Here is a 12,537-nt window from a genome sequence, read left to right as displayed (position 1 = left end):
TTGTTCAGATAAAAATAAATATTTGTTCATTCTTTGCTCTGTGATGGCGTATTGCAATGCGTGAATATCTGCTTGAAGCTGTAATAAGACCCCATAAATAACGCTGTAAATACCACTTGTCATGAACTACACTTTACTCAGATCCCGATGGTATTCAGATAAAATAGCATTTAAACAGTTTTTATGCTAGGTCGTAAAGCGGAATTATGAAATTATTAATGACTATTATTAAATTGAAATTTCAATGGAGGAGGTAATCATTTTGCATGGAAAACATCATAAGAAAACTATTATTTTCAGTCTTGTCTAAAACGGCTTTATTTACTGGGTTGTGGGTGGGTGGGTAGGGTAAAATGAATAGTTTTCTGCTATTCTTGACTTATTTATTATCATAATATGCATGCATGTCAAAAATATAACAGTAAACTAACTTTGTCAACAAATCCAGGTCGACTAACCTCTATGGCAATATGTTTTATTTTTCGTTATATATTTTTAAAAAAAATGACATATTGAAATATATTACTCTGACAAAAACTTTTATCGCCACAGTGGTGATAAAATTGGTATTGTCACCTCTGAAATTATTTTCAGTTCCCTTTTAGAAAATATATCTGCCTTTACGCATGGTTTATTGCCATATTTATGCTTAATTCTGTCTCTGTCTCTGTCTGTCTGTCTGTCTATGTGTCTCTCTGTGTCTCTCTCTCTCTTTGAGGATGAACAGGACCTAAAATATGCTAACATTTTACATTTATGTAAGAAAAGAGGATGTATCATCAAACACTACCTGAATACTTCCAGTATTTGCTTATTTCATATAATTTTCAGTTGATACGTGCAAATTGTTATTGAATGAACTCATGTAACTTGTTTCTATTCGATATTGATTGTCAGTCCCACTGTTACGTTCTTACGCAAAAAAGAAATTCAGCAAAGCACGGATTAAATATAATACTAATATTGCTTAATGAGCGATTCTAGCTGTTACCACAGTCATAATCCTGTTTGGAGAAATCAGGTATAGATGACTGTTAACTGCACACCGAAATCAAATGTCTATCAACATTTTGGTGCATAGTCTGCTACCAAAGTATTCTGCTAGCACGCCTTGAGCACCTACTAACGAAATAATCAAAACAAAAAATTAAGCATCATTCTATTAGATTTACTCACATACATTACAATCTTTACTTTAAATACGTGCGCTCTAAAATCTGTAGGATCTGACAGTTCTGTGATGATTTTATCCTCACCCCAGCACTGTTCACTGTATCAGTCTTCGCAAGAAATTGTGTTACGAAATTAAACTCGTTACAGTTTTCTTATGAAAGCAGTAATTAATGTCTAATTAATTAAGAAGACAAAATTTAAACGCATTATTATAGGTATGAGATCATTTGCGCATTGTCACTACCCTAACTTAATGTATAATTTCGGGACTTCTTTTTATCGATGTAGTATTATAGCTTATTCGTGTAAAGTGTTAACCACATTGGCACAATATGGGGTGGGGGGATAGAATCTTGCAGGTCCACGTTTATGAGGAAAGAAAACTATCATATGAATGTAGATATAAAGAAATCTTTAGTGAAGTGGAAAAGTTTCGTAATTTCCCTCGTAGCTTCGACACTCGTGACAATTATAATGTTTCCACTTCGCTCTTGAAAAATGTCTTCTTAAAAAAACGTTATATCCCTTATATATTACGTAGGATGAATTGCTGATTTCTTAATTCTATTGTAAAATGTATTTGAAACTATGAGTCTATTGTTTATTAATGTTATCCGGTGTCACATCGAACTATTTTGAATCCTACTAAAAAATATATTCCATATTCACAAAATCAGTTTTTATATCGCAGCCGTCACATTTTTATTTGTTTTCATATTTACAAATATCAAGAAGAAAAACTTCACATATTCCATATGGAGACAATTTTATACATTTAGTTGGCCTTGCTCACAACTTACTTCAGCAGTGTAGTAAAACGAAACACAAAATATATATCCTATATTGTATCTATTGATACAAATACAGTGAACAGCAATCGTATACTGGGCCCTTGCACGCGACATACGCTTTCTAAATATATTTGGTTTTAGAGTTTAAATTAAATTCAAAACGGATTGGTGTGTCTAAAAATATCGACGCGAACATCGGAGATAACACCTAAATAGTTCCAATTTGGCTGTGTTGGACGTAAATACGGATTGAATACATGTTTCGAACCCTAGATGAACCGTGTAAGATTAAATTGGGTAGGTACTAATAATGATCTGTCTACGCATCATAAGAATGATAAATATCGATATTTAATTACCGGCACGTCGATTTGGTCAGTTACACCAAATTTAACTTTCTCAAACATTCCAGTTCGTTTGAATTTCATTCACACTGAGAAACTAAAAATATTGAGAAACCGCAAAAGAGTGGAATATATAATAAATGTAAAACGGCAATTGGATTTTATGACAAGTCAAGGGAAAGAACTTTTTTTATTCGGTTTCTTTCATTGGTAATCTGAGGTCAGTATCCTATAATGCAATAATAAATATACAGAAACAAAATCTGTCAACTAAAGCGCTCACATACTTACTGTGTTAATACTAAATATGGCATGTATTTTCATGTCGACGCCTATAAATATCCTTCTGAGTTCCACGTCCGCAACGTGTCCCTACGCCATATCAAATTAATTCTTTCCGCCGACTCGGAAACAAGACTGACATGTTGCTTTCTGTGTATTGTATTATAATGGAGCTACGTTATTTAGAAAGCTTCATCTTGACAGAAATAAAACTGAAAAATATCTCGAATTGTTCATACGACCTCTGTGAACAGAAAAATAGAAAAACAGCAACAACAACAATAACAGCAAACAAAGCTGCTTGCCCCATAAAGTTTGATTTTGTTTTCCTTTTTTACTATCGGTCTTTTTTGGCTAGTATTATCTTATTCTCTTTAGTATTTTTTTGCGCTCCGCTTCATTTCTTTCCGTCAACGTGTAGCGCACTGTGCATGATTTGATCAGATACCCGAGGCTGTTAACTTCATAAACAAATATGGCGGAATAAATTGAGTCATCTACTGTTATTTAAACCCCCACATATGTATTAATAGAACATTTAGTCATAAATACATTTAAACTGTTTAAAACTTTTAAAAATTGTACTTAAAATACAAAAATTAACCTGAAAGGATTAAAAAGTCAGTACGATAAATTTTAAAATAATCTTTTAGTTTGCAATTTTCATGACTTGCAAACGAGCTAAACATCGACGGGGATAAATGGAGCGGACTATAATGAACTCGACAGAAAACTGTACCGGGCATTGGCCACACTGAAATGCTGGTTTATCCTTCATAACAAAACAATAATAACAATCCTGCAAAACATGTCAAGTTCAGACCTCATTATCATAGCGCCAATGTCAAGGTCACAATTCAAGATCGATAGCAAATGGCTATACTTATTCAATTATTCCTTTTGAATCAGGTCGATTTAGTTGCCATCCCTCACTGTACTGTAAATAATTGAAACGATTACATTATCATATACATTTAGGGTGGCGTCCATGACTCTTAGGTATGAAGTTTTGGGTTCAGTTTCCAGAAGGTAAAATGGTTATTCACTCGAGTCTTTCGTCTATTCATTCTTGAATTCTCAGACGCTTTCATCGCAAAGCTTTCGCAAAATTATTCATAGAAAAGCTTGTGCTTTAATGTCCATGTTTAATTTAGCATTCGTGTTCACTCTAACAAAGAAACTGTGAATAATTTAGCATTCGTGTTCACTCTAACAAAGAAACTGTGAATGCAGCGAAATTATTTTCGTTACTAAGATTACACTAGTGTAGATGAATAATACCGATTAAATCTCATTTTTAAGTTGACATATCAATCATCTAGTGCTGTTGGGTTGTTTTAAATGTCAACGATGACTTTAAGAGAAAAGGCTCTATTTTCAAACACTGCAGTACAGAAAACTACATAACAGAAACAAAACAAAAATGAATAAACGACTATATATAACACAAAATACATGCAGGATATACCCTTTAATAGTATTTTTACCATTTTTCCTCAGAATTTTGGGGATGTGTCACCTACAACTCTGTCTCCTGACGTTTCTCCGAGCAATTCATGTGATGAAGGCGAAGGAGCTAGGTAAGTCTCTCTCTCTCTCTCTCTCTCTCTCTCTCTCTCTCTCTGAGTCTCAGAGACGTATTTTGTAAATTATATGATCGCACTGTGTCTAGTTATCAGGGCTTTACTATAAGCTGCTGCATAGGTTCAAAACAATAGACGATGCCTCCATTAAAATGACAGTTTTGGGACACGGCAGCAAAGCCAACAACAGCAAAATTGAAAGATATTGATGTGTTATTTACCGTTTCACAAGAATCTGCCGTCAAAATCCCATACATTACGAAATTTCAGTTCTCACTTAAGTGTGTCAATGAAATCTCATAAAACCATGACAACAACAAACTTATAATCTTTGGTGTTTTCTGTTCTTGATTCCATTAAAAATTCGTCAACGATATGGTTTTATGAGATGACGTTATAGCTACAATATAAGATGTACTGGCCTATTTCTTTGCGCATAAATTAAAGGAGATGGTATAACAACTTATTTTGTTTATGTGCACTATTGTTCAAAGATCGATCGCTTTATGTCTTAGATTAATGGAAAGCGTAAAATGCAAAATTAATTTTGGCCACCTTAGGATTTCCGTGATCGTTGAGATTTGTCAATATGTCAAGACTGGAACGCGTGTCTTGTGATTAATCTTTGATGCAAATAAAATGCTTATGTTATGCCTGTTGTCTACTGGGCGTTCCACATTACTTGCCTCAATCAGTCATGGAGACTATGCATACATGTTGTATACACTAATGATGTTCAGTTATATAGCGATATTCTCTTGGTCATGGAACTGTGCAAAATGTCTCTCCGAAGGAAACTGTCGGAAGATAAACGAAATAGGCTTCTCGATATAATAGATACCGGGTACGTATCGGCTCAGTGTGTTATATACGATTGTATATTGTAAACTTCCCAAAATATAGCATGCATTTCTCTCGCATTACTTAAGACCAACGCAGACTGGTATATTTTAAGTACTATTGTAACGCTGAATGAGACATAGTTTCGAAAAGTATTTGAAATAGTATACCAAGTCATAAAGATGACGATTTTCATATTTTAGGACTTTTGTTGTCTTTTTCATAAAATTGGACAAATTCTATTTTAAAGATTCGCCAAGATTTGTCATAGAAAACGAAAAGACCCCCCTCCTTAAAAAAAATTATGTCGTGTCTGAAATCATCACTGGTTTACGATTTGATGTGTTAGTGCCCGCATATAAGAGGGCTGGCGGTTTGACCTCTAAAACAAGAAAGCGTGGATACAAATCTACATCAGTAGTGTGGTTATCACATACAAACACGCTCGAGCGCGAGTGGCCTAAACTTAAAAAAATTCAAGTCAGCGTTGCTGCGTGTGCTGAAAAGATGATACGAGTTTTATACTTGTTAAGTGTTTCTGTCCAGAATGTTTAAAAATAGCATGTTACGTGTATTTATTATTGCTCCTCTGCTTTGAAGGCGCAGATAGTTTTGCCAAAGTTCTTTGTCCAGTTTCTAGTATAACATTTGCTTTAGAACCAATCTTGTTCTGGCATTTGGCATTGCCATGTGTTGATCACTTCCATCGTACGATCTAAACGCCATTTAATTACGAAGCCGGCTGCAACTCCAGTTTCGAGTTTGAAATGGTGTATCATCTTAGTACACGAGAAGTTTGATATCTCGAACTTTTGCTGGCTGAAACTATTCAAGTTTTCGGTTAATGGAGTTTTCGAGACAAACACAAGAGATGACTTTACGCCTGGACAAAGACTACTATTCGAATGATGCAAAAACTCGAGTGACTGATATTCGAGATATCATGTATTACTTATTGTACAATGAAGCACATTGTATCGTTCATTTTTGAAAAGGAAATATCAATGCTTATAAGGTTTTCAGAGCTGTATCTATGTAAATATGATATTGATTGGGTTCACGGCCGAAGAGAGCGATCACGGGCCCTGAGGTAAGAAACACCCGAGCCTCTCCTAGTACTTGTTCAAACAATGTTTTTCTTTTATAAAATTAAAAAGTGTTGTTCGGCCCTGTCCCCCTTACGGGCCCGGGTCCTGGTTGCCCCCCCCCCCGCCCCGTCGGCCCTTATTGGGTTTTTTGGCTGATCTGGTGGCATATATTCATATCTCTTTTGGTAGAAACAATTTAAAGTGATATATGTTATTTAATATTCTTACTAGAATTTTTCCGCGCTTAACTTTTGGTGCAGTTGCGTTGTATCCATTGCTTGGCGCAAAGGCCAATTAAGGCGCCGACTGGTCCCTCCTTTTTTAAACTTGAGATAGCATGTAACAATAGCTGCAACTAGCATCCCTGAAACTACATAAACAGGTTAAGCCAAAAGGTAAAATAGTAATGCTATCCAATATGAACATGTCCTAAATCATATTTTCTTGGAATTTATGTTAATTTCTTGTAATTTGTGTTGGTCATTGTAGTCATGGCACATGTTCGAGCTATGTGGTACTTTCGCCATTTCAGAATCGGCAGCATAATATTGGAGATGTGTTACCATGTTTACTTTAAAGACAACTTAATCTGTCCTTGAGAAGATTGTATATGAATTTTGTGTACATAGGTTCCCTTTTACGATACCTGCGATATTTTGATTGATTGTTGATTAATTAGCGCCATCGATTTTAATCTGAAACACAGCTAGAGTATTTGCTATTCTTGTCACTGAACAAGTCGTTCCTGATATATAATTGTTTGAAGCAAGATGTACTAAATCACCAGATAGTCTTAGCTCTAAGCGTACAATAAAAGCTATTTTAGTTCGACCTGATATCGCATCTGTACTCCATCTCTCTGCCTATCTTTTGGTTCGCAGAAAAGCACAGGTGTTCAAATATGATGCATAACCGATCTTATTCCGGTAGTGATATGATCTGTCCTGTAACCATTTCAATGCCCTAATGAAAAATCAGTTACAAATTTGTCCACACGTGAATAACAAAGTGTTTGCATTTTTTAATATTGCCGAATGTCGTTCAGCTGTTTGCTTTTTGTGGCATGGCAGAATGTAGTGTTCTCACGTCCCCCCCCCCACTTATATTAAACCCAGTTTCTATTATATTATATTATATTATATTATATTATATTATATTATATTATATTATATTATATTGTATTGTCTTGTCTTGTATTGTATTGTATTGTATCGTATCGTATCGTATCGTATCATATCATATATCATATCATATCATATTATATTATATTATATTATATTATATTATATTATATTATATTATATTATATTAGGGATGGGTGACGTAGAATAAGAACAAACCGGTACGTAATATTCGGCGTACACAAACTAAGATTCGCAAATCTTCGGTGAGCTCATTCTCCTTTTTAGGGTGGATCAAGATCACGTATTTTACAAACATGGAAATAACTAGCACTTTTCACCAATTACCACTTGAGATTATCCAGCATGTGTCCTCACTCGTTGTGGCAAACGGATTGCAAGAATGTCAGATCCATGCTTGAGCCCAAGTTTTGCTAGTAATGTAACCATGACAAAAAACTTGTTTCTTATGACAGTGTATAAACTGTGACCCCGTTGCGCAAAGGAGGTTCATATAATTGAATTCTTGTATGCATGTGTTGTCTAGTTATAAACTTGATTTATTTTCATTTAATCTTGTCGATTTTTTTTCTAACTGATTGTATATCATGCTTAAACAGCTTCTACAAACTTTCTGTCGATTGTTTAGAATTTATTTCAAAGTAGTCCTTGTAGCTGAGTAAACAGGCGGAAACCTTCGATAATTGTATTGGCTACTTCCCTTTCCGAAGTCAGATATCGACCCGGGACCGTAGGCGCGCGTATGCAAAGCATGTATCCTGTTCATGACTCTTCAAGAAACGAATTCGTCTCTACCTCTTAGTACAAATGACATTTTTATTGTTTTAGTAAATTTGATGGGTGACCGCCGTTTAGAACAAAGTCACCATGCAGGGCATTCTGAGAGGAAGCTTACCAAGTATACGCATAACATTAAGTTTCAGTTTAGTGTGCGTAAAATTAGTGTTTGTCTTTATTTCCATGGAAGTTACTTCAAGTAAGGGTTATTTAATGTTTTATGCCAAACTGACAAACGTAAGAGCCTTAGCTTGACATTAATATTATTGTCGAACAAAATAAACCTTCTAACGTGGGGCAAATGCGTTAAATAGGTTGTCCACATTCTCCCGCAAAGACCGTTTTTAAGACAATGACTTTAATTAACGTCAGTATTAGATATAAATTTGTCGAGCTTTTGACGATCTCCATTGAAAATAGAAACTAATTTGTTTTTACCGCATTTGTTTGTAATATTATCCAGTGTTTAGCAATAATTTGCTTCCGAAGTATTTGTCATTAAATCTAGCATGTGATGAGGTTTGGGTTTGAAAGCCTTTTCTTAATTCTGCTTGATGTCTTGACTGGTTCACGGATTGAGCCTATTAGATGATGCAATTACTTTCGAAAATACACAAATCTCTGACTTCTGTTATGACTAATTTGCGATTAGCTTAGGCCAGATTTGAACGAAGTGATCGTTCTTCTGATATGAGGTATTATTTATTCAATAGAAATGAAAGAAATATGTAAATAACCCGGATTTGTGATCCTTGGTCAACCTGGAACCTAACCTCTAGACATTATTGCCATGCAATAATATTTATGAGTACGTTAGATCATCACCATTTATGTATGCCACTAATATTTCTATCTACCATAGTCTTCCGTATATAGGACCCATCGTAACAGGCCCACATATTCTGTCACAAAATGCCATATTAGATCAAGTTTAACCTAATTTTACATAAATAAACGAGTTATCTTTTTTTAAAGACAAAATAAATGAATACATGCAGCTTTCTACCTTTTCCTTCCCGGTTCTTGAGTGCTGATAAAATTATGTCTCGTAAGCAGTTTTTCCCGTGGTATTTAAACGACGAAGAAGCGCATATGCTTTGTTTGCGACACAGATCAGATGGTAACGATCGCGTATTTTTTTAAACAGAAGCATCGATCGGAAAATCTAAAGCTCTCCCAGAAATTGGAACATGAAGTGAAAATACTGTTTGGGTTTAAACTACTCCAACCGGGTAGAAACTAGTGGACCAGCGGTATTCAAGATCCCACGCTGACAATATAGGGATAGTTTCTGAGATTTTATGCTGAGATTAGCTAATCTGGAAGAGGAGGTCCCCAAACCTTATTTTTTCGCGACCCTTGACTTAGTTTTACTTTGCCTCACGACTTCCGCATTTTTATAAGTTTTGCCTCCTTAAAATGTCCTGGCCACCCTCCCGGGGGGGGGGGGCTGTTTACGGACAATGGAAACCCCAGTCAAAAAGGTCGTGGGCGCGATTACGGACAAGGTTTTTCAGAGCCCCCTGGACACGTTTACGGACAATGGGATTTTAACATGGGGAATATTGGGGCTGTTTACGGAAACGGGAAAGTTATGTTGTTGTATAGGGACAATAGGAATGGAACAGGTAAGGTGACGTTACGGTATTGAATATTGGCAACAATGTGACTAGGGGGTGACCTCAATCGGAGCAAAGAATGGGGAGAAAACCTAGAACGTTTGGCGGGACATAAACATATATAACACATACAACGTACAACATACAGACATAGATGGATGAACATCAGTCTATTATACAAACAACTATACTACCAACAAAAACAATTTAGGCAAGAAAGTAAATCTTTTCGAGGCATATGAGTGAGCCTGAAAAGGACCTTTGGTTTTCTACTTCTTGTTCTTGTAATTTCTTCTATTCCTCCACCATCTTCATATTTTCTGCCTACACTCTTTGTCTTCTTCTTCTCCTTTTTATTTTCCTCCTCTTCTGCCTTCTCCACTATCCCTTCTTTTTTCTCTGTTCATTCTCCTCTTCATTTTCAATATTAGCATTCTATGCTGTCATCCTCTCTTTGTCTTCTATAGCTTCCTTTTCTTCTTTTTCTTCTTGAATCATTTCTCTTAGTTTTTCTTTCACCTTTTTTAAATTATTCCTTTCCATTTTCAAAATGTGCGGACTAAAGCCACCATTCTCTATTCTGTCCAGTAACACTTCTACTATGCCTATGGTATCCACAACTTCCTGCAGTTTCTTCATTTTGTCACGTTGGTTTGTTGTCGTCTTGGTTTATTCTGTGTAGAATGGCGCTAATGACTGACGCTTGACTTATATACGTCAAGCACGGACGTGAAGGAAAACATCCCTTACACTCACTTGACATATTATTTACTATCCACACAACTTACTCTAACTCATACAAATCCCATATCTACTATTAACATATGGGAAGAAGAAAGAAAAAACAATTATATGCTATCCACAAACCCCAAAATATACTATCCACACACTTGAAGAGGAAAAAAACCCACACAGTATCTACTATCCACACAAACGTACGAGGACGCATAAAAACACACACTCTACTGTCCATACAGAAGGGAAGAGAAAAAAAACAATATCTACTATTCACAAATCCCAAATCTACTATCCACACACGGGAAGAGGGACAGAACACAATATCTACGATCCACACAAACGTACGTCAACGTATAAAAACACACACTTTACTATCCGCAAAGAAGGGAAGAAAAAAAAAACACACACTCTACTATCACACAAACGTACGAAATGCATGCAAACACACACTCTACTATCCACACAAACGTACGCTCACACATACAAACACACACACAAACACATTCTATCACATCAGTAAAGAAGTGATTTTTTATAATCACACTACTCCACATTCATACAAATTGACAATTGATCAGTCTCTCTTTTCTAGAGATCTGGTTATCCCTGAAAAGGGCTGTTGTTTTTGGAGCTTCAGATGCACCTGTTAGTGATGACATCTTCCAGGCCGGGTCCCACACACACATTGCCTACTACTTTCATTGTCCCAATTCAGTGTTGTTGGGAATGTAGAGGCAGCTTGATTGGCATTAGCACCCCAATCATCCGTCTCTGGGATAGTGAAGGCCTCCATCCTTCTCATATGCCACACGTGGGGATGATGGTGCTCTCGCAACTCCTCCACCCTGTTTTCCGTCTGAGGGATCACGGTTCTTGGTATTGGTGGCGGAGGTTGTGGCTGAGGTGGACGTGGCTGTGGTGCTGGTACTGGCTATGAAGGTGTACTGACCATCGGTTTCACCTCATACAATGGTCTCGGCATGAGGTGGGGTAGGATCATTTCTTCCTTTTCTTTCTTTGTCTTCTCCTCCTCTTTTTCTTCAACCCTGACACTATCCTGTATTGCCCCCATGACCAGTTCATCCAGCAGGCGTCGGGCGTACTCCACGTGCATCTGAAGTTCTAGAAGCTTGGTGAGTCTGCTGCTCATTTTTTCATGATAGTTAGCCAGACTGATGATCGCTCCCTTTATATTTGTCAAGCCCGGACGTAAAAGAAAACATCCCTGTTACCAAAACTTACAAGACCTCTATTATCACAAAACACATGGAACGCGCGGACCTAAAAGAAACACTCACACACTTTTTACTTACAAACACTAACTAGAAACACAAACATACAGACTACATTTTGACAAGCTACGGAAACGAAGTGCTTATAGACACACTTTTAACAAAGTCAAACAAACTAAATGCTTATAAACACGCTTCTGTTTTTTAACTTACTAACATACAATTGGCAATTGAAATAGTGACTCTTTTCTAGAGTATTGGGGTAGCCCTGAAAAGGCTGTTCTTTATAGACAAGGAGTTATGGCAATCTTTTATCGTCTAAGATTGCGTCCCCGTCTGGCGACAGGCTTTCCCACAGGATAGGGTCTGCTTCTTTCGGAAAGAAAAGGAGAACTCTTTCGTGTCTACACGGCAGTCAACAAATCCTCTGTCTGGTTCATGCTGTTGTTGTTGCTGCTGCTCTCTCTGCTTCTGAAGTCTGTACTTCTCCGTCTATTCTTCTTTCTCTTTCTTGGTTTCCTCTCCGAAGAGCTCTTCTATCAGGTCTTCGGTCACTTTCAACATTCTAACATTCTCTATCTCCTGAGACCTGGGTATATGCCGTCGCTTGACACGATGTAAATTCACGTAAGCTTCGTTCAGCTTAGCTAGTCTTGAACAAATCTTCTTAGGAGGATGAGTCAACAATTGATGGTCAGACTGGAGACTGTTTCGCTTTATATTGTTCAAGCGCGGGCGCGATAGAAAACATCCCTACGATTGTTTATTGGGTCGGAACTCTATGATAGTTTAATCTGAGGGTGAGTAATAGATAGAAGTCAAAGAGCGTGTATCATGATGAACATTAAAAACAACAACAGACACATGTTTTCAAATAGCTAACAACCAACAAATCCAGTAAACTCTGTAACATGCCCGATTTCTCTTG

At 36.6% G+C, this 12,537-nt stretch overlaps 1 protein-coding gene across 1 annotated transcript in view; it reads left to right on the top strand.

The window, feature by feature from the left end:
- LOC149799643 (pleckstrin homology domain-containing family G member 7-like) overlaps positions 1 to 12,537 on the top strand; it is a 135,255-nt gene that overhangs the window by 32,452 nt on the left and 90,266 nt on the right. Inside the window, exon 2 of the mRNA XM_089958243.1 lies at positions 4,091 to 4,170. Coding sequence (XP_089814369.1) covers positions 4,091 to 4,170 — 80 coding nt within the window. The remainder of the gene's footprint in view (positions 1 to 4,090; positions 4,171 to 12,537) is intronic.

The sequence above is a fragment of the Sinohyriopsis cumingii genome, chromosome 5 (genome assembly GCF_028554795.1).
Source record: "Sinohyriopsis cumingii isolate HCF-2022 chromosome 5, ASM2855479v2, whole genome shotgun sequence".
Lineage (NCBI taxonomy): Eukaryota > Metazoa > Mollusca > Bivalvia > Unionida > Unionidae > Sinohyriopsis > Sinohyriopsis cumingii.
Note: the sequence above shows the minus strand (reverse complement) of the source record. Positions and strands in the feature narration are given on the sequence as shown.